Raw genomic sequence first — 22,731 nt, 5'->3', positions numbered from 1 at the left:
CGCTTGGCAATGGAAATTCTGGGCACAGTTGTGGCTGCAGGTCAAGGGCTACATGTACTAGTGGTGAATTTAGATCATAATCTTATTTATATAAAAATAAATAATAAAATGTTCCAAAAGATCAGGATGCCTGTAGTTAACACCGCAGCAATGAATGGGGTGCAAACTCTTTTCTGTATGAAAATCTTTTTTTATATATACTCAACTCTTTATTTTTCTTCATTTTGCCCCATTTACTCAAAAATAATATTGGCTGACTCCTTATTGAGTGGCAAGCAGTAAATCAATCAACCCCTTAAATAAAGGTGAGCGTCAAGCTGAAAAGCAGAATCTGGAATTTAAGGTGTTTCATACAGCCAAAAAGAAGGAAATAAACCAAATAAGATTTGACATAAGGATACTCAGTGTATTCTCAGTCATTTCTGAAAACTTCCTGAAGCCGTAGATTAAGAGTGAATGAAAAATTCTAGGAGACACCATGAAGTATTTTTGAATATTTTTTTCCGGGGGCTTGTAAAAATTTTCAGTAGACATAAAAAGAAATCTAAAAGTTATCTATTCCCTCTCCCCCTTCTTCCTGCTACCAAATCTTAGTGGCAGACCTTTTTGTTTCTCCACTTTGTGTGGACTTCAACTCCCAGAATTCTAGGAGTTAAAGTCCACCCATCTTCAATTTGCCAAGGTTGAGTAACACTGGACTAGAGGATTCATTAGATTTCCAAGAAAATAGGCTTCCAAAAACCTGTAGTTAATATCTAGATATTTCCTGATAACCATCTGGTATTCCAACAGTGGATGTCCTGTGGTTACTTTCCAGCTGTTTTTCCACTAGTTCTTCAGGATTTTGACGGCCGTGATCTAGAAGCTCCATCTCTCCAAAATTTCCCAACATATCATAGTCTGCTGAATATCCGATCTTCATCTTCCAACTGTGTCCTCCACAAATCTCACCGGCATAATTTTTTGAAAAGTTCTTCATATATTATCCATATGCTTTCTTAAAATTCTTGGAAGTTGTTCAGAAATTGCCTCAGATGTTCCTGTATCTTCTTTCAAACCTCTCTTGAAGTCCATCTGTTCATCTTTCCTGAAGAGTGGGGCATCCAACATACAACATTTCAGAAGAAATCCAAAGGAACGTCTACCAGCTTGATTCACAGGAGTTTCAAGAGCTTCTTTGCGGACGTTGCTGAAACAATCTTCCTAGCCTACTCTGTATCCAGGTTCCTTCATCGCATTCATACAGGCAAAAGAAAATTCTCTCTCATTTCTCAAAAGAACTTGTGTTCCAGATCCTGCCTACTGGATCTAAATACAGTAGGCAAGGCCTCCATAATCGCCACTGCCTCTGCTGATTGCATTTGTAACAACTGGCGTCGTTTCTTACCGCCAAGCTGGAGTCACTTAAGCGCTGGAATGAAGAGAGGATCGTCTGGTGTGAGAAAGGTGTCCAGATCCTACTCACAACTGTGGGGGCCTTTGCTGCCTTTGGTCTCATGATCATCGCCATTGGCACAGATTACTGGCTGTATGCTCGTGCCTTCATTTGCAATACCACTAATATCTCTACTGAGGAAACACCCCAGAAAGATAAGAAAGATCCAGGAGGACTCACCCATTCAGGTCTCTGGAGAATATGCTGTCTAGAAGGTAAGTTGCCCACTTGTTGAAGCAGGTTTGAGAAAGAAAACATTCTAGCATTGTGGGAAAGCAAGCTTAGGTAGACAACAGGTGTACCACAAGATATTACAGTATCAATAAAGAAAAATATTTGCAGCTCAGGGTTGAAATGAAGGGTCCTTGGAGCTTGGTTTTTTCTTGCAGATGTTTCATTACCCAAACCCATCATCCTCACCAGTGCTTTTTTTGTAAAAGAAAAAGGTGCTGGAACTCACACACATCATACAACCTGGCTTGCCTACCTTACAAGGTTCCATCCAAAAAAAGGTGCCGGAACACCATTCTGAGCGTTCTATGAGAATAAAAAAGCCCTGATCCTCACTATGACTACCAGCATTGATGATGTTACCTGATATGGGTAATGAAACATCTGTAAGAAAACAATCAAGCTCAGAGAGCACCAAGGACCCCTCATATTACAGTAGATCAAACCTGGAGCAATTAATGACCAAGTTCTCTAAGGAGATGATTTCTTTACTAGAGAATTTATCCAATAAAAGAGAAGGTCTAGAGGCAGAAGACAAGAAACTACAAAAGCTTTAAATACTGCAATTATGCACTGATTAGCTTGTGTAAAAACCAATATTGCTTCCACACTGGGAGGCATTGTTTCCCCCTAAATTAACTGAATGCAGAATTAAAACAGTAGTTCTACTTTACATTTACCCTGGTGCCGTATTATCCAGCCGAGCTTGTGTTCACGAGTTTCTATAATATTAAGTAAGTTTGAGTCAGCAAAGGTTTCCAGCATACCTTTAATTAGAAGTTCCCACCTCACAGCTCCTGCTTTTAATTGCATTCTGTACTGTACAACATCAGCATAATTGATGAATCCTCATAAATAAACTGGGTCTTGTTCCTCATGGGTCTTGTTCCTCATGGGATAAGAGAATTTAAATAATTACTTTTTTTTTTCTTTTCTACTGTAAGACTTTTTTTTAGTATAAGAACATAAAGAAAAAGAGGAAATCAGTAATCAAAACTCTTAGAGTTCAAGGAAAGAGAGGCTGATTAATAGACATCTAAATTGCAGTTCCATTTGGAACAGGAAGCAATCAGGCAGAAGCCACAAAGAGGAAGTTTGTAATTAAAGGCACAATAGTTCTGAAAAGCCTCAATAATGCTCTTCTAATCTACATTTGGGAAACTGCCCCAAATTGTATTTGATTCCTGGGAAAAGATGGAAGCTCTGAATAAAGATGGGTAGATTAACAGAAAACATCTGATAAGAACAGGTTGCCCAATTACCACCATCTGGATGGTCGGTAAAATGCAACTGAACAAATTCCAGATTCCCGCATAGAACATGGCCTAATTACAACTTATGGAGAGAAGCTTTTGGTGAGGTAGGCTTAATAGGATGACAGTTCAAATATTGGTCTCTTGCACTGGAAAGCCAGTTACCATCGTTCTGCTCCAATCTGCCAGCATTTAACATAAGCAGCCCCACCTCTCCAAAAAGCCAAGATGAGATGTGAGATTCAACTAGATTATTGAGATCATCAAGGAGGTTAGTTTCCCCCCCCCCCCCCCGTGCCTATATGCAGGTATTTATTCCTGGGGGGAAATGCATACTGCTGAAATATCTCAAAGGTGCTTTTTCACGAGGCAACTGGACTTTCTTGTTGTTGTTTTTAAGACGTTTCGCTTCTCATCCAAGAAGCTTCTTCAGCTCTGACTGGATGGTGGGGAATGGAAGGATTTATACTCCTTGCAGACAGCTGGTCATTTGCCTTCTTTCAGACCAGGAGTGTCAAACTGCCAGCCCGCGGGCCGGATGCGTCATCCGGAAGCCGCGCCCACCCCACTGCCGGCACTGGCGAAAAGGCTCCGATACGTTGTGTGACGTCACGTGACATCATGAGTTTGACATGTCTGTTTTAGACAGTCGTGGAGGCCACTTGGAGGTCCTCAAGGTCACCTGAGTGGTGCCAATGGGTGTTGAGTCTTCTTGGAACTGCTGAAAGGACTGTGTTGTAGGCTGGAGATAGATGGTGTCGTATCCCTCCCCCACTGTTGAGAGAGGGCTGTTCAATTCTGACTCATGAAAAAGCACCTTTGGATAACTATGACCTGGATGACTGAGAATCTCCATAGACATACTGCTGAGATAACATTACAAAAGTGATCTGACAGGGAATTCATGTAGATAACTTCGTATCTACAAGCCAACACATTTTGGCTGTTATGACAGGCATTATACTAAGTATAAATATGTATTTGTTATTCATATAAAGCACTGTCTTGCTCTTGAATTCCTCACCTCACCTACATAACAGTAAACAGGCTGCCACATTGCCTACACACATTTACTTAGAGAGAACCTGCGTTTTCACCCTGACTTTGCCTTTAAATGTTGTGAGCCTTCATAAGGATAGAGCCAACACTTTTGCTATCTTCCTTTTAGCAATCCCCATTTGCTGTGGGGCAAATCAATTTTTTTCCAGAATGGACCTAATTCCCTGATTAAGGTGTTAAAACAACACATCCTTATCTGGTAACAGATGGTCCTTGACTTACAACCATAACGTAGCCTGGAATTATGATCATTAAGATATTGTGGTTATAAGTTGAGGCATCACATGACCAGACCTGAGTGATTTTTTTTTTGTTACATTTTTTGCATCGGTTGTTAAATAAATGACACAGCCCTTCAGTGGAACCATTTTCTCCAATGGCCTTTTTTGCCAGAAACTGGAAGCAAATGCTTAAACTGGCAAACAACATCACACATCATGATCACGTGATCCTGGGAACCCCAAAGAGCAGTAAAGGGGAACCTGTTGCCAAGTGCCCAAAATACAATCACATGACCATGGTGTGTGGTGTTTGTGTGGATGGGTGCAGCTGTCTAACTTTGAAAACAGGGCATAAGTAGCTCTGGGGATGTCTGTCATAACTTGGAATGGTCATTAAGCAACCTGTCATAAGTAGGGTTGGTTTTTTACCCCTATGATCTTCTAGTTAACCTGGCTTATAACAAAAGAACGGTAGGAATCGAAGGCCACTCGAAGGACATTTGGATGCTCTTAAGTAGGAGGAAAATTATGCAGATCACAAAGGGACGTAATTCTTGTCACCCAGATGTTTTGGACTTCCATGTCCATAATCCTTTGCCCCTAGTCACTCTAGATGGGTATTGACATTCTGAACATCTGACAGGCGTAAGATAGCTTCTCCCGTTTCCCCCCCGCCCCTTCTCCTACAGATGATGTGTTCAGCAAAGAGGGCATTTCCACATTTTCCCAATTACGTTAAAGAAGCACTTATTTAATTTGGCTTGTTAAATTATTTTCAGCATTCTACAGTTCCTTTACTAATACAGGCTTTAATTAGGGTTTTATGACTTTGGTTTTACATTTGTTGTAGAAGAAATCTTGCTGGCTTTTGACTAAAAAAAGGTACATAAGCCACTAAAGAGTGAGGCTTTTAAAAGAAGCAAATTAGATACAGCACCATATGTATGCTAGTTGCAGCTTTGAATTTAACATGCTGGTTGGGTTTCAGTTGAGGAAGGATACACTAGACCAGGGGTAGGCAACCTTGGCTCTTTTATGACTCGTGGATTCAACTCCCAGAACTCCTGAGCTAGCATTCCTGCTGGCTGAGGAATTCTGGGAGTTGAAGTCCGTGAGTCATAAAAGAGCCAAGGTTGCCTATCCCTGCACTAGACAGAGAGTGATTGATACAGTTTTGGGGATTGATTAGCTAAAACACTCAAGCGATTTCTTCTCTTTTTTTCTCAAAACACACCTTTCTTGTGAAAACAGCATTTGGGGCATAGAAATAGTGACAACCTATAGAAATTCCACCCCATTGCCTCTCCGAGATTCAGCTAAGCATCTGTTACCCAGTTCCAATCCTCCAAGCATTTTCCTAACCCCATCTTAAAGCCACCAGAGTTAATCATCCCAAACCCTTAAGTCTTCCTTGTAAGTGGGCTCAGCTACACTTAAAGGTTATGGATGCAAAATTGGTAGCATGTGTGTAACTCGCTTTATAAATCTTATTCTAGCATCCACTGGTGACAGCATGTGTTTCTCAACCTCAGCAATTTTAAGATGCATGGACTTCAAGTCCCAGAATTCCCTAGCCAGCTGGCTGGGGGATTCTGGGAGTTGAAGTCCATGCATCTTAAAATCATTGAGGTTGAAAAACACTGATATAGCTGACTGAAAAGCTTATCAGAAAGGGTTGTGCTGAACAATTGTTCCCAGTGTCACAGTTAGACATTGCAAGGGAGAATTGGGTGGGTTAGCATTTAATAACGGAGGCCTGGTATCAGATATACATCCAATATCAGCTTGGTAAAACTAGTCTGTGATGATGTCAAATGATCTTCTGTAACTCAATGGCCTCCAAATAGGGTCATGTTGTTCCCATCATGCTGGAAAATGCTGTTGTAAGATTGGGAATGAGAAGGAAAGTAGCATCATTGACAATCCAGCATGGGGTTAATTCCAGCATGATGCCAAATAACGTTGGTCTAATCCCCAAACAGCTGGTAATTTGTCTCTTCCTGTTTGCAGGGTTGAAGCGAGGGGTGTGTGTGAAAATCAACCATTTTCCAGAGGACACAGACTATGATCACGACAGTGCGGAATACCTCCTACGTATGTATAAATAGGTGGCTTATTCATTCTTCTATCTTGGCCTCGGCAATGCCCTGTCACTGTTGTTCTTTGGAATGTATGGAATTCAATGAAATCCCACCATAGGGAAAGGGCAGTGCAGTGACTCAGCAGTTAAGATGCTGGACTTCTCAGCTGGAAAGCCAGCAGCCCAAGTTCAAGACCCTAGCACAGTGGTGGCAAACCTATGGCATGAGTGCCAGAGGCGGCACTCAGAACCCTCTCTGTGGGCATGTCCGGTCGCCCCAGCCCTGCCTTCTCCTCACCAGCAGCCCCCCTAGAGGAGAGTCGCCCCCTGGGCACGACCTGCATGGAGCAGTGCAGCCAAGGACATGGCAGCCGGGCAGCAGGGACAAGACTCCGCCCTCGCACCCCACTGTCGCGTGCAGATGATGTTGCAGGGTGCGGGCAGAGGGGTGGCTGCCATGGCGCTGCAGGGCTGCCTGGGCGATCTGCGGCGGGCCATGGAGGCGGTGGGTGGCCCTGCAGGAGGGCAGGGCAGGGGGTGGGCAGGGGCGGAGCAGGCAGGGCGGGAGGCGGAGCGGGGCGGGAGGGCGGGTTTTGGGCACTCGGTCTTTAAAAGGTTGACCATCACTGCCCTAGCACCACACGATGGGGTGAGCTCCCGTCCTTGTTTCAGGTCCTGCCAACCTAGCGGTTCGAAAGCATGTAAATTCGAGTAGATAAATAGATACCAGTTCTGTGGGAAGGTCACAGAGCTCCGTGACGTCATACGGGCCACATGACTGCAGAAATGTCTTTGGAAAGTGCTGGCTCAATGGTCTTGAAACAGAGCTGAGCACCGCCTCCTATAGTCGGCAACAACTAGCGGAGTAAAACCCTCAGGGACGCCATACTTTTACCACCACAGCGCTACTGAGCACTCAGGTTTTCCACAGGATGAGACACATGAAGTAGTTACAGATGTATTGGTTTACTTTCCTATAAAAGAGATGTGATTTTTGTTTTAGTGGTGATGGGGGGGGGGAGATGCCTGGCAAAGGAGAAAGAAGCCACAGCGAGATAGATGCAGCTTTTTCAAACTTCTGAATATTCCAGTAGAAGCTTCTCGTGTGCCTCCTTCTGCCATCACCTACCCTCCACCAGCACAGCCACACACAAACACAAATACTGAAGGTAGGGCTGGCATCTTCATTATGTGGATTATGCTTCAGAGTAAGGCTCCAGCCAAATTTTGACAATGGCCGTTTAATTGCTTTCTGTGTGCCAAAGGAAAAGGGGAAGATCCCTATTGCTCCCTTATTGGTGTCTCTCCCTTTCCTGCAGTCTTATAATATTAAAGTTTTACCTCCTGGTCAAAAAGCAAGGGACATCAATATTTGCAGAGGAAGTTAACCTATGGCAGGCTCAGTGAGAAATAATATGCTTATATAAAGGTAAAGGTTCCCCCGCCCATGCGTGCTAGTTGCTTCCGACTCTAGGGGCTGGTGCTCATCTCCGTTTCAAAGCCGAAGAGTCAGCGCTTGTCCGAGGACGTCTCCGTGGTCATGTGGCCGGCATGACTAGACGCCAAAGGCGCACGGAACGCTGTTACCTTCCCAACGTAGTGGTCCCCATTTTTCTACTTGCATTTAAGAATTATTTAGGCTACTGACCTAAGAGTTAAATTCCAGATGCAAAAAATAAATAAATAAAATAAGGCGCAAGGTCTCGTTCATTGCCAGATGCAGGACAAAAGTTATCCTTTTTCATCATATCTGTAAAGAAGCCTATAATAATAAAAGGCAATTTTTACAAATGCTCAAAATACACCTCAGTGTCCAAAACCGTAGCATACGTCTGCAGAGCACAGTCAAAACAAGCATCGTTTATAAGAAAGATCTGGTTGTGGGTATATCAGAGGCCTGTTTAGGTTTAGTAGTATCACAACTGGGAAGTTTTCTTTAAAACTCATTTTTTGTTTTAGGGGTTGTTTTTCCCCCCTTCCAAAGCGAGGAAAGGAGCTTGTTAGTCCTCCTTGGGAGGGAATTCAACATCTGTGATTGTCGAATCACAGATTGAATAGGAAAAAAAAATCTGATTTCTTTTTTTTTGGAAAAATAAATTTGCTCGTCAGAACTTTACTAATCAGGGATCTTAGGGCCTGATTTCTGATCTTAATTTTAATGTCTAGGCAAATTTGGTTAAATAAATGGGGTAAATAAATTTTCACTTTACAAATCCGTAATTAGTATACTGCTGACTTTATTTTGACTCGGAAGCTAAGCAAGATCAAACCTAGCTAATACTTCAGTGTGTGTTCATTGGGGAACTGTAGAGCTATCGGCTAGACCAGGGGTAGGCAACCTTGGATCTTTTATGACTCGTGGACTTCAACTCCCAGAATTCCTGAGCCAGCCATACTGGTGCAGGAATTCTGGGAATTGAAGTCCACGAGTCATAAAAGAGCCAAGGTTGCCTACCCCTGGGCTAGACAAGGAAGTTGAAAACCTTTCCAGAAAGTGTCCGCATCACATCTTTTCGGAAAAGCTGCCAAGAAAACTGTGTTCCTATATCCAACAAATCACCAAAAGTTGTGTTCTCTTAGAAGAGACCTCACTTGTATTCGCTGTTTATGCAGGGTCAGGAATACATTATTCATGTAATAGAATCAATTACTCTCCTGCTTGTTGGTGAACCCTGTTTATACACATCATTGTTAATGAAGCTGCATTTAAAACGCAGTTTACAGTTTAAAGAGCAGGACATTAGTCAGGTTTTCATGTAATTACAGGTAATCCTCGGCTTACGACCACAATTGGGACCAGAATTTCCATTGCTAAGCAAGGCAGTTGTTAAGTGGGTCGTGCCTAATTTTACGACCTTGTCTGCCATGGTTGTTAAGCGAATCGCTGCAGTTGTTAAGCGACTCAACACAGTCATTAAGTGAATCTGGCTTCCCTTATTGACTTTGTCGGACGCCAACTGGGAAGACCACAAATGGGGATCAGGGGACCCTGGAAAGCCCCATGCTGGTTGTCAATCACCCACATTTTGATTACATGACCCTGGGGACACTGCAACAGTCATGTTAATGAAGTGTTAAGTCACTTCAGTGTTGTTGTAACTTCAAATGGCCGTTAGATGAATGGTTGCAAGTCGAGCATTACCTGTAATGGACAGAAGACCATTTTTGTCTTAATAAGGGCACAACTGAGAAATTTGCTTCAGACAGTAAAAAAATATAATCCCATCCAATTAGGTGCCTTCTTGTTGTGGTGCTCTAATAATATTCCCCAAGAGACCCACATAGGTCCAACCTGAAGATGCTCAAAATGTTGAAAACCTGGCCGTTTCCCCAGGACCTATAAGGTAGGCACTCAGCCTCTATGGATTATTATCCAGTTTTTGTCTTTGGGATGTCCATGTTCTTTGCTCTTGTTGTCCTCCTGCTTTAACATTGTAAGATAGCCAGAGACTTCTGGAGTTAGATAGTTTCTAAATCAGCCTATATAATCTCATCCATCCATCCATCCATCCATCCATCCATCCATCCAAGCAATTTAGAGCAATGTTTCTCAACTCTGAGAACTTTAAGATATTTGGTCCTCAGCTCCCATAATTCTCCAACCAGCATGAGAATGCTAGCTGGGGAATTCTGGGAGCTGAAGTTCACACATAAAGTTCTCAAGGTTGAGAAACGCTGCTCTAAATTACTTGGATGGATAGATGGATGGATGGATGGATGGATGGATGGATGGATGGATGGATGCGATATAACTGAATATATCCACCCACATATTGCTTTCCTGAGGCAGTTCTTTGATCACCCTGGGAGACAGGACCCGGAACTCAAAATAGGGGACAATTATTAATCGCTGTTAATGCTTGTGTTTTAACACAATTACCCAGAGAATGTGTTGTCTACAAAACTCTTGCATGTCCCCTGAAAATATGTAGCCCATTTTCATGAAAACCATCAAAATTCCTCTTTCCCAGTCATTAATAGACAAATCAAAGCACAGCCATCTTTCAGCTTTTGCTGTACAAACATGCACATAAAATTGATGTGAATGTTGCTCTCTCTCTTTTTTTAAAAAAAAAAGATTCATCAGGAAACAAGATTCTCTAGACTTAGGAATGAGTGCATAAAACTGACATACAGCTGAAATAAGAGTAGTGGGTGCCCTTTCGTTGGCTGAGGTGGCACCTCCAACAGTGCCTTCTTTATGTCCCTTCTTTTATTTCATGCAACAGTTCTGAAACCAAATTTTGATTTGCTCCTTGGTCAACCCCAGAGCGCGAGTGATCTCTATCCTCTGCCAGATAGCAACTCAAGTAGAAGTAAAGGTATCTAATGGAAGAGCCAGTTTGATGTGGCGGTTAAGGCACCCTACTAGAAACCAGGGGATTGGAGTTCTAGTTCTCCAGGCACAAAGCTATCTGGTTCATTTTGGGGCCAACCATTTCCTCTTAAATTTAGGAAAGAGGCAGTGGCAAATCACTTCCAAAACCTTGCCATGAAAACTGCAGTAACTAGTTCAAGCAGTTGCCAGAATCAGCACCGATTCAAAAGCACCCCCTCCAAAAAAGAAATCCATCTAATACCTTATGCTATGAAGAAGTCACCGAGCAAGCCAAACGCCTTGAATTAGTCTGTGAGTTTATAGCATCAGGAAGCAAAGGATAGGCCATATGCTGCTTCTGGACATCAGCATCACATCCCTGGTCAATTTATTCTAGTAGTGGTAAGGAAGTAGAAGGGAAGCAAGGCCATCACTAGCCCATCACCCATAAAGTAATGATACCACAAGAGATCCAATGTGCATTTTTGCTTTCTATACTAAAGAGAATCGAGATGGGAGAATCCTGAGTTTCTTCTTCACGCCTTCCTGTTTTTTCCTAGCAAATTTCATACAGATAGTCCTCAATTTACAACCACAACTGAGCCCAAAATTTCTGTTACTAAGCAAGACATTTGTTCAGTGACTTTTGCCCCACTTTACTATCTTTCTTGCCATCGTTGTTAAGTGAATCACTGCAGTTGTTAAGTTAGTAACATGGCTGTTAAGTGAATCTGGATTCCCTGTTGACCTTGCTTGTCAGAACATGACAAAGGGTGACCACATAAATCTGGGACACGGCAACCATCATAAATATGAGTCAGTTGCCAAGCATCTCATGGGGATGTTGATCATATGGGGATGTTGCAATGGTCGTAAGTGTGAAAAAAGATAAGTTATATTTTCAGTACCGTTGTAACTTTTAACAGTCACAAAATGAATCATTGTAAGCCAAGGACTAGCTCACAGGTCAGCAACCTGCGGCTCTTGAGCCACCTGCGACTCTTTCAGCCTTCTCCTGCAGCTCCCAGTCATCCTCTGCCATTTGCAGAGAGAGAGAGAGACACAGAGAGGCACTTGTGCGTCTCTCTCTCTCTCTCTCTGAGTGTGTGTGTGTGTGTGTGTGTGTGTATGTGTGTATGTAAAAAAGAGAGTAGCCTCACACTGTTCTTTGAGAAGCTGACAAGCTTTTTCAGTGGGGCTCCTGCCTTTGCTGCGTCTCCACAGGAAGCAGCAGAAAGCAGCAGCTCTCAAGGACAGGAGAGCCAGCCCAATAAGAATGTGTGTCAGCTTGTCCGAGAACAGCGTGAAGCCAGCTTGCCAGGTGAGCAGAAGATCGGAGAGAGGGAGAGGGAGAGGAGGAGGAGGGAGGGAGAGGAGGAGGAGGAGGGAGGGAGGGTGGGTGGGAGGGAAAGAGAGAGAGAGAGAGAGAGAGAGAAAATTCATGCACAGCAGCCTCTATTTCTTTTAAATTAAACTCTTCAGGTTTTGCGGCTCCCAGTGGTTTTTTTCCTCTGGGAAACGAGTCCAAGTGGCTCTTTGAGTGTTTAAGGTTGCCGACCCCTGGACTAGCTGTACTTTCCTCATACTTGCTGCATACTGTTATTCAAGGCTCTCTCCATACCCTTCTACAGCTATGAAAAATAACCTCCCCCATTTACCACATAGGCTGGTCTTCATCCACCTTAATTTCCAAACCAATTTGACTCCCTACAGTAAAATCTGTTGATTTAATTGACTAGCTTAATTCTTAATACTATGTGTGCTTTTCCCCTGTCATTCTAAAGTGTTTAATATCTACTATGTGTGTCATTATTATATAATCCTAGGATCCTTTGAAAAATCCTGTAAAACAGATGGTGTTACCTATATTCCACTATGTAGGGACGCGGTGGCTCAGTGGGTTAGAACGCTGAGCTTGTCGATCAGAAGGTTGGCAGTTTGGCGGGTTGAGTGCCACGTAACAGAGTGAGCGTCTGTTACTCGTCCCAGCTTCTGCCAACCTAGCAGTTCGAAAGCACGTAAAAATGCAAGTAGAAAAATAGGGACCACTACGGTGGGAAGGTAACAGCGTTCCGTGTGCCTTTGGTGTATAGTCATGCCGGCCACATGACCACGAAGATGTCCTCGGACAAGTGCTGGCTTTTCGGCTTTGAAACGGAGATGAGCACCGGCCCCTAGAGTTGGAAACGACTAGCACACATGTGTGGGGGAACCTTTACCTTTACCTATATTCCACTAAACCTCTCCTGTATGTTTGTAACCTTCAGTTGGCCCAAATGGTGCATCAGGGAGTTCCTCAGGGATCGGTTCTCTCGCCTCTCCTGTTCAACATCTATATGAAGCCGCTGGGTGAGATCATTCGTGGTTTTGGAGTTGGGTATCACCAATATGCTGATGATACCCAGCTTTTTATTTCGACCCCAAACCACCCCAGTGATGCCCTCGACGTGATGTCCCGTTGCCTGGAGGCGGTCCGGGTCTGGATGGGGAGGAACAGGCTTCGACTCAACCCTGACAAGACTGAGTGGCTGTTCGTGCCGGCATCCCGAGAAATTCCGATTATTCTATCATTGGCCATGGGGGGTGAGCTATTACCCCCCGTAGATAGGGCCCGCAAGTTGGGGGTCCTTCTAGACTCACAGCTCTCTTTGGAAGAGCATATTGGAGCTGTGACTAGGGGGGCCTTTGCCCAGGTTCGCCTGGTGCGCCAGTTGCGGCCCTATCTAGACCGGGATGCCTTGCGCACAGTCACTCATGCGCTCGTGACCTCTCGTCTAGACTACTGTAATGCTCTCTACATGGGGCTGCCCTTGAGGTCCACCCGGAGACTCCAGCTGGTGCAGAATGCAGCCACGCGAGTCGTCTTGGGAGTTTCCCGCTACTCCCATGTTACACCTCTGCTCCGCGAGCTGCATTGGCTACTGGTTGCTCTCCGGGTGAGGTTCAAGGTGTTAGTTATGACGTACAAAGCCCTTCATGGCATGGGTCCGGATTACCTACGGCAACACCTGCGACTGGCGTCAACTTCCTTCCGTCCAGTGCGCTCCCACAGAGAGGGCCTCCTCAGGGTGCCGCCGATCAAAGAATGCCGATTGGTGACCCCCAGGGGGAGAGCGTTCTCTGTGGGCACGCCAGACCTCTGGAACCGCTTACCGGTTGAGCTCCGGACGGCCCCCGACCTTCGCTCCTTCCGGCGCGATCTTAAAACCTTCTTTTTCGAACAAGCTGGCCTGGTCTGATGGGATAGGGTTGGGTTTTTAAAATTAGTTTTTAACTTAATATGTATTGATTTTATGGGCATGATGTTTAATGGTTTTTTAATGGTTTTTTAATTTTTGTATTTGATTTTTATTGTGTATTGCCCTGTTCACCGCCCTGAGTCCTTCGGGAGAAGGGCGGTATAGAAATCAAATTATTAAATTAAATTAAATTAAATTAAAATAGTGCAAAAATATTTGAATAAAGGGACCGCAAGTCCACTTATTTAAAGAATGCATACAAAATCTGGAACTGTATCATGTAATTGAAATTTCAAGGATCTTCACACTCGTTTTCACAAAGTTGTGGCTGCTGCATTGTGGCCAGAGTCAGCCACAGTTGTGCGATCCTCATTTCCAAATATTCCTTGCCAGATTCCCACAAGGAAAATCAATGGGGAAGGCAGCAGGAAGTCAGAAATCACTCCCATTCCCCCCCCCCTTTTTTTTGTCCACCCACGCTCATTTTGTTTCTCGGTTTAGGTAAGGAAATATCTCTGAAAGGATAACTCCATCAGTCATGGGTTGTCCAGTTAGTTCTAAAATGCAGAAAGTGGGGCTGAAGCATTTGTAGACACTGAATGCCTGACAAAAACTAAAACTTAGAGAAAATACACATATCCTAAGGCTCCAGTTTGCCAATTTTCCATATGTAAGAAGTTTGCTCTGAAACATGTTTCGTGCCCTGTTTTATATTCTGCTTTTCCTTCCTTCCTTCCTTCCTTCCTTCCTTCCTTCCTTCCTTCCTTCCTTCCTTCCTTCCTTCCTTCCTTCCTTCCCTCCCTCCCTCCCTCCCTCCCTTCCTCCCTCCACAGGAGTGGTACGAGCCTCAAGCATCTTTCCTATCCTAAGTGCTCTTTTGCTGTTGCTAGGGGGTTTCTGCGTAGCTGCCAGCCGTGTCTACAAGTCGAAGCGCAACATTATTCTAGGTGCTGGCATCCTGTTTGTTGCTGCAGGTAAGTGGTGTAGTGAGGGTCGTACAGGTAGTCCTTGACTTACGACCACAATTGGGACCGCAACATTTGTCACTAAGTGATGTGGTCATTAAGTGAGTCCTCATGTGAGTGTGTCCAATTTTACCTCTTTTTTCCGCTGGGATTGATGAGTGAATCTAGCTTCCCCCATTGCCTTTGCTTCATGGAAGCTTGCTGGGAAGGTTGCAAACGGCGATCAAACGGGATGCTGCAACCATCGTAAATACTTGTTAGTTGCCAAGCAACCTAATAGCGATCATGTCACCATGGGAACACTGCAACAGTCCTTAAGCGTAAGGACCGGGTTCCAAGTCATTTTTCCCCAACACCATCTCAACTTTGAATGGTTGCTAAATGAATGGTCGTAAGTCAAGGACTGCTGGTACAGTAAGTAGATGCAAACTGTCCCTCTCTGGATCTGTAGAGAGATTAGTGCCATAGATAGTTTGTTCATCAGAGCTCTCAGCCAAACGCTTCATCCTGTAATCTAAGGGTCCCCAACCCCCAGTCTGTGGACCGACACCAGGCCGCAGCATGCCAGAAACCGGGCTGTGCAAACAAGCGAAGCCCCAACCATGGGATGCAGGTATCACACAAAACCATGCCCTCTCCGGTCTGTGGGAAAAACCTCTCTCCATGGAACCGATCCCTGGTGCCTAAAAGGTTGGGGGTGGGGGGAGGGCGCTGCTGTAATCCATCTCTCCTGATCCATTACTTGCTTTGTACCATTTTATGCATCCTTCTTCAGCTTCACGACGGTTGCCACTTTCCCCTTCCGGTTGTGTCCATAGCAATCAGAAATGTAACTGGCAATTCTAGGAATTGCAGGCTTGGTTTATGAATGGATCTATGAAGGGATCTAGAGTGGGGGAAAGCCGTTCTGATATCGCATGCATTCTTAGAACTGAAGAAGCTTCTTGGATGAGAAGCAAAATGTCTTCAAAGTCCAGCTGCCTTTTGGAAAAGCACCTTTGGGTTGCTGCAAGAAAACTCTGCATCAGGGTCCTGTCCAAGCTGGGAATAAACAAAATGGAGACTGCTTTAGAAAGAAGGTTGTGGTTTATTGAAGAGCAGAGCCAGACAGAAGAATGGCTCTGGGAAAGCTGACCACATGTAGCTGGGAGTGGTGGGTTTTTATACCTTTCTAGGGCTCTTGAGGTTGTTTCGTATTCCTGTTTGAGGCTTTGTATTTCCTGGGTCATGTACTTTGACCTGAGTCTGAGTGTGCTCTTTTGGTATAGGTGGGCTAATCCTATTATGTCACCAAAGGTCATGTCTTTTAGAGTATGGGTGGAGTATGTAGATTTTGGAGGTCTTTGTCTTCCTAATCTCATAGCTTTTAGCTTCCTGGCTCCAACCTTCCTGAATGGATTATTACATCTGCATTTCTAAAAGCTGGTTTCTGCTGAGTTTTCTAGCTTGGGGGAGGGAGACGTTTCTGCCTTTTTAAAGATCTTCTCCATTATTCCTTTGGAGAAATATATTCTGCCTTTTTAATATTCCCCAAAATATTTCTTTCTCTGGATCCTTCCCACAGGGTCATTCCTATTTGCCATAGATTCCTTTCCTACTCGATATGGAAGGGTTTAGAACTGTCCTGGTTTACAATATCTCCAGGATATCTTATTAGCAAGCCTAATTTTAGCCAGAGGTACAGGTTAAGCGTTGCAATACAAGTGTGCTACACAGCCCAAATGGCTTTACCGTTTGAAGGCGCTAAGCCCATATGTCGCATTATTTCATATTCATAGACATGCCATGTTTTCTCCGTCTTCCCGCTCTTTATTTATTCATCGTTCATCATTCTTATACCCATCCATTTATCTATCTCTTCCTTCTCCAGTCCTGTAAAATAAGGCAAGGGCTTTAAATGACTCCAAGCCCTCTCATTTTCCTACTCCTCCCATTGTATACATCTAAATGTAATGGATCCTCTATCTTTCCATTCAACCAGCCATATAATCAAAATCTGCATCTTGGCCCTTATCAGCAGGACCCGAGGAAAGTCAAGGACCACCAAGTACCAATAGAAACCACGGATGTTTCAGAATCAGAGGCCTTGCAGAAAAGTGTTTGCAATTCTTTCTGTGGAGTCCTTGCTGCACTATGAGCTTGGGGGGGGGGGGGGGTTGCAGACCTTTCATTAACCAATTAGTTAACATCATCAATGATTCAAACCCCATCCCCCTCTAGCACTTATGATGTTGCCTAGTTGGCTAATGAAACATTTGCAAGAAAACCACAAAGCTGAGAGAGCATCAAGGACCCTGTAATATATTGGGCTTTGTCTTGCTAAAGGAATATCAGGTGGGGTTAATTGCTGGAAGGTTGCTCAAGCAGGGAAGCTGGCTAATGGCTCCCAGCTCCTCAGACAATCCGTCTCCAGCACCGCCATTGGCTGCCTCTAGGGTGGCAAGAGGTTGCTTTAAACCTATTGGCCGCCGCCTAGAGGCCAGGGTATAAATTGCTGCACTCGCAGCCCTGTTTCTCAGTTCAGTTCCAGCAACCAAATAAATGATCTTTGCTGAACTCACTCGCCTCGTCTCGTCAATCAAGCAACGAACCCAGTATCTAACAGACCCCACAGTCCAACCTTGAGCTACAAATATTCTGTTACAGGCATTTCTTTCTGAATAGGGGAATGAGAGGCCAATCTCTCTCTCTCTCTCTCTCTCTCTCTCTCTCTGTGTGTGTGTGTGTGTGTGTGCGTGTGTGTGTGTAGGTGTTCTCTGTCATCCAGGGTAGAGTGTGCAAGCTGTGATCCATGGATCACGTTTTTTGTAGCTTTCAGAGCTTCTCAGATTGCACTACTCAAATTAGTAGTTAATGACCAACTTATACCAGTGTGCTTTTCAGCTTTTTAAAAAACAAAAGTAAAATTAGGGTATTACTCCCCAGTCCCTCTCCTCCTCCTCCTCCAAAGAAGGAGAGAAAGGAGCTGAGAAGTTCTTCTCCTGTCTCTTAAAGGGATAGTTCTCAGCCTACCAATACAAATGAAATAAAATCAGCTACAGTATTGCCAGAGGTCCTTCAATCTGAAGCTATGCAGCTATAGTCCTGCTATTGAATCGTCATTCAGGTAGTCCTCAACTTACAACCACAATCAGGACCAGAATTTCCATTGTTAAGCAATAAAATGAATTGTACCCAATTTGATGACCCTTTTTTGCTGCAGTTGCTAAGCGGTTCACTGCAGTTGTTCAGTGAATCGTGTGACTGTTAAGCAAATTGGGCGTCCCCCCCCCCATTGACTTTTCCTGTTGGAAGGCAACTGGGAAGGTGACAAATGGCAATCACATCACCGTGGGACGCGACAACTAAGTACATCACAGATGCCAAGTCCCTGAATTTTGGTTACATGACTCTGGAGATGCTGCAATACAGGTAGTCCTTGATGTACAACCACAGTTGAGCCCCAAATTTCTGTTGCTAAGTGAAACATTTGGTGAGTTTTGCCCCACTTTACAATCTTTCATGCCACAGTTGTTAAGTGAGCTACTGCAGCTGTTCCGTTGGTAACACAGTTGAGGGTGAAGGTTCATTCTCCAAGCTTGTGGGTTGGTTTCTGAACGTTTCATTACCAGGCTAGGTAACATCTTCAGTGGAGTTTAGGGGAAGTCACTGTCAGTGCTCCTCTGTTTATAAGGGCTTCGTGTGGTCAGTGGGTCTTGTGATGAGTCAGGTGTGCGTGTGTCAAGTGAGAGTCTTGTAATGAGTCTTGTGGTGGGGTCAGGTGTGAGTCATCAGTGGGTCTTGTGATGGGTCAGGTGTGTGTCAAATGAGGGTCTTGTAATAAGTCTTGTAAAGAGTCAAGTATGAGTGGCAAGTGTCTTGTGATGGGTCAGGTGTGATAGTTCAAGTAAAGGTCTTGTGATGGGTCAGGTATGGTTGTGTCAGGTGAGGGTCTTGTAATGGGTCTTGTGATGGGTCAGGTGTGGGTGTATCATGAGGGTCTTGTGATGGGTCTTGTGATGGGTCAGGTATGCTTGTCTCAAGTGGGGGTCTTGTGATGGGTCTTGTGATGGGTCAGGTATGGTTGTGTCAAGTGACAGTCTTGTGATGGGTCTTGTGATGGGTCAGGTGTGGTGAGTCAAGTCTTGTGATGGGTCTTGTGATGGGTCAGGTGTGGGTGTGTCAAGTGAGGGTCTTGTGATGGGTCTTGTGATGGGTCAGGTGTGATAGTTCAAGTGAAGGTCTTGTGATGGGTCAGGTGTGTCAACAGTGGAAGTCTTGGGTCTTATGATGGGTCAGGTGTGATGGGTCAAGTAAAGGTCTTGTGATGGGTCAGGTATGGTTGTGTCAGGTGAGGGTCTTGTAATGGGTCTTGTGATGGGTCAGGTGTGGGTGTATCATGAGGGTCTTGTGATGGGTCTTGTGATGGGTCAGGTATGGTTGTCTCAAGTGGGGGTCTTGTGATGGGTCTTGTGATGGGTCAGGTATGGTTGTGTCAAGTGACAGTCTTGTGATGGGTCTTGTGATGGGTCAGGTGTGGTGAGTCAAGTCTTGTGATGGGTCTTGTGATGGGTCAGGTGTGGGTGTGTCAAGTGAGGGTCTTGTGATGGGTCAGGTGTGTCAACAGTGGAAGTCTTGGGTCTTATGATGGGTCAGGTGTGATGGGTCAAGTGAGGGTCTTGTAATGGGTCTTGTGATGGGTCAGGTATGGTTGTGTCAGGTGAGTGTCTTGTGATGGGTCTTGTGATGGATCTTATGATTGGTCAGGTGTAATGGGTCTTGTGATGGGTCAGGTGTGGGTGTATCATGAGGGTCTTGTGATGGGTCTTGTGATGGGTCAGGTATGGTTGTGTCAAGTGACAGTCTTGTGATGGGTCTTGTGATGGGTCAGGTATGGTGAGTCAAGTCTTGTGATGGGTCTTGTGATGGGTCAGCTGTGGGTGTGTCAAGTGAGGGTCTTGTGATGGGTCTTGTGATGGGTCAGGTGTGATAGTTCAAGTGAAGGTCTTGTGATGGGTCAGGTGTGAACAGTGGAAGTCTTGTGATGGGTCTTATGATGGGTCAGGTGTGATGGGTCAAGTGAGGGTCTTGTAATGGGTCTTGTGGTGGGTCAGGTATGGTTGTGTCAGGTGAGTGTCTTGTGATGGGTCTTGTGATGGATCTTATGATTGGTCAGGTGTGGGTGTGTCAAGTGAGGGTCTTGGGTCTTGTGATGGGTCAGGTGTGAGTCATCAGTGGGAGTCTTGTGATGGGTCAGGTATGGTTGTGTCAGGTGAGGGTCTTGTGATGGGTCTTGTGATGTGTCAGGTGTGAGTCATTAGTGGGAGTCTTGTGATGGGTCAGGTGTGGGTGTGTCAAGTGAGGGTCTTGGGTCTTGTGATGGGTCAAGTGTGAGTCATCAGTGTGAGTCTTGTGATGGGTCTTGTGATGAGTCAGGTGTGGGTGTGTCAAGTGAGGGTCTTCTGAGGGGTCAGGTGTGAATCATCAGTGTGAGTCTTGGGATGGGTGTTGTGATGGGTCAGTGTGGTTGTGTCAAGTGAGGGTCTTGTAATGGGTCTTGGGATGAGTCAGCTGTGGGTGTGTCAAGTGAGAGTCTTGTGATGGGTCTTGTGATGGGGAGGTTACCTCAGGTCAGAGTTATTGGGAGGTGAATTGCTGGTGGGAAGCAGTTTGCATGAATCGGTTGAGGGTTGGTGGTCTCTGGTTGGCTGTGCAGTTGATTTGGATTCTGAGGGGTTCGTAGGCTGGTTGTAGATCAATGTGCCTGTTGATGGAATTGCTTGTGGAGTGCCATGTTTCGATGAACTGACGAGTGTGGTGGGTAGTAGCATGGCCGATGGTTTTTGTGCTTCTCCAATCAAACTAGTGCTGTTTGGTGTCAGTGTGGGTAGCGATTTAAGGATTTGGGATTGTGGCATTTGACTGCCAGCCAGTGTTTGTGGATCCTGGTTTTTCAGTGAGGTGATGTTTGTCCCACATAGAATTGGTTGCAAGGGTTACAATTGATTTTGTAGATTACCTCGTTTCTTTCATCCTTCTGTATCTTGTCTTTGGCTCTGGATAATTCCTGGTGGAGTCTGGCTGTGGGATTATGGGCTATTGCTCTTCCTAGCGGTTGGAGAATTCTGGCTGTCATTTCCGACACCCGTTTTGTGTATGGTAGAGTTCGTTTTTGCACAGTGGTTGGCTGTGTGGTGTGGTGTGATTAGGGTGCTGTGTGTCGGAATGTGAAATTTTGGGGATTGCCGTTACAGAGTAAGATGTCAATCAGCCATTTCTCTTCATGCTTTTCTTAATGTTGTGCTACGGCAGTGTGCCCTGGCCTTTCTGAAGACAGTCTGGACACAGCTTCTTTTGTGTGGGGTGGGGCATTTGCTTGCAAAGCTGAGGGTCTGGCCCATCACAAGACCCAACACAGACCCTCACTTGACACACCCACACCTGAAGTCGTTACAAAGAAAACACTGACACCGACGTCCCCTAAACTCTGCTGAAGATGTTACCTAGCCTGGTAACAAAATGTTCGGACACCAACCTACAAGCTCGGAGAACGAACCCCCACCCTCATCCTCCCCCCGAGCTACGGATATTTGCCACTATTGCAAGTAATATGGTTGTTAAGTGAGCCCAGCTTCCCCATTGACTTGTCTGAAGGTCGTAAAAGGTGATCACATGACCCTGGAACACTGCAGCCGTCATAAATACATGCCACTTGCCAAGCAGCTCAGTTTTGATCACGGGACCATGGGGGATGCTGCAATAGTCGTAAGTGTGAAAAATGATCATAAGTCACTTTTTCCCAGTGCCGTTGTAAGTTCGAATGGTCACCTAAATGAACCGTTGTGAGTCAAGGACCACCTGTAGTTGTAAATGCAAAGATTGGTTCCAAGTCATCTTTTTTTAAAGTTCTGTTGTAACCTCAAATGTTTGCTAAACAAATGGTTGCAAGTTTAGGGGTTTTCCTTTTTCCTTCTTCTTTTACTAATCAGTCCATTGTTGCCTTCTCTGTGCCACAGGCCTCAGTAACATCATCGGCGTCATTGTCTACATCTCGGCCAATGCTGGTGATCCCGGCACAAAACGTGACGATGAGAAGAAGAGCCACTATTCTTACGGCTGGTCCTTTTATTTTGGTGGCCTTTCCTTCATCCTGGCCGAGATGATTGGCGTGCTGGCAGTCAACATATACATCGAGAAGAATCGCGAGGCCCATTGCAAAAGCCGCACAGAACTCTTGAAGAACACTTCTTCCTCCTCCTCGGCAATCTTGCGCCTGCCCAGTTACCGTTTCCGATACCGCCGTCGGTCACGTTCCAGCTCCCGCTCCACCGAGCCATCCCAGTCTCGAGAAACCTCTCCCGTTGGCCTGAAGGGCTTCCCTTCCACCGACATCTCTATGTACACACTGTCTAGGGACCCATCCAAGGCCAACGTCAGTTCCCTCTACGGCGGTGCCAGTGAGACCGCCTCCACAGGGGCAACAACCTCCGGGGCAACTGGGACTGGTGGCGGATTCTTACAGTTGCACAATACCTTCCCCAAAGATCCCGGAGTGTCCGTCACGGTGACTGGGGCCGGGGTAGCAGGAGCCACTGGTACCCTGGGTAAAGATGCTTCCTCCAACACCAACACACTCAACAGGAAGACCACGCCAGTGTAGGGATGGACTTGAGAGAGGAGAGGGCATGGGAAGGAAAAAAAGGGGAAGAAAAAAAATACTGTCCAGAGGACATCAGGCGAGTCAGAATGTTGAGAAGCGAGAAATCAATCCACCCAGTGAGCACTTTTCTTGCTTGCTTTGCTTTGCTTCTTCATCTTCTCCCCTCCTTCCTCTTCTTTCCACTCCTCTCCCTCTCCCTTCCCCTCTTTCCTCTCTGCTCCTTTCCTTCTCCTTTCCACTCCTCTCCCTCACCCTTCCCCTCTTTCCTCTCTGCTCCTCTCCTTCTCCTTT

General features: G+C 45.2%; 1 protein-coding gene across 1 annotated transcript; it reads left to right on the top strand.

Annotated features, from left to right (window-relative positions):
* Nucleotides 1-1,481: 1,481 nt before the first annotated feature.
* On the top strand, nt 1,482-22,493 carry CACNG8 (calcium voltage-gated channel auxiliary subunit gamma 8). The gene is made up of 4 exons (XM_083376731.1): nt 1,482-1,650; nt 6,210-6,293; nt 14,670-14,810; nt 21,797-22,493. The coding sequence occupies exons 1-4, from the start codon at nt 1,497-1,499 to the stop codon at nt 22,438-22,440; spliced, it is 1,023 nt and encodes a 340-aa protein (XP_083232857.1). The 5' UTR covers nt 1,482-1,496; the 3' UTR covers nt 22,441-22,493.
* The last annotated feature ends 238 nt before the right edge of the window (nt 22,494-22,731 follow it).

The sequence above is a fragment of the Vipera ursinii genome (genome assembly GCF_947247035.1).
Source record: "Vipera ursinii genome assembly, chromosome: Z".
In the NCBI taxonomy this organism is placed as follows: domain Eukaryota; kingdom Metazoa; phylum Chordata; class Lepidosauria; order Squamata; family Viperidae; genus Vipera; species Vipera ursinii.
Note: the sequence above shows the minus strand (reverse complement) of the source record. Positions and strands in the feature narration are given on the sequence as shown.

Bases quoted from the DNA above. Each gene is read 5' to 3' on its own strand.
- CACNG8 (XM_083376731.1), top strand. From the start codon at position 1,497: ATGATCATCGCCATTGGCACAGATTACTGGCTGTATGCTCGTGCCTTC. The intron at 1,651-6,209 runs GTAAGTTGCCCA...TCCTGTTTGCAG, and splicing joins GAGAATATGCTGTCTAGAAG to GGTTGAAGCGAGGGGTGTGT. The intron at 6,294-14,669 runs GTATGTATAAAT...CTCCCTCCACAG, and splicing joins CAGTGCGGAATACCTCCTAC to GAGTGGTACGAGCCTCAAGC.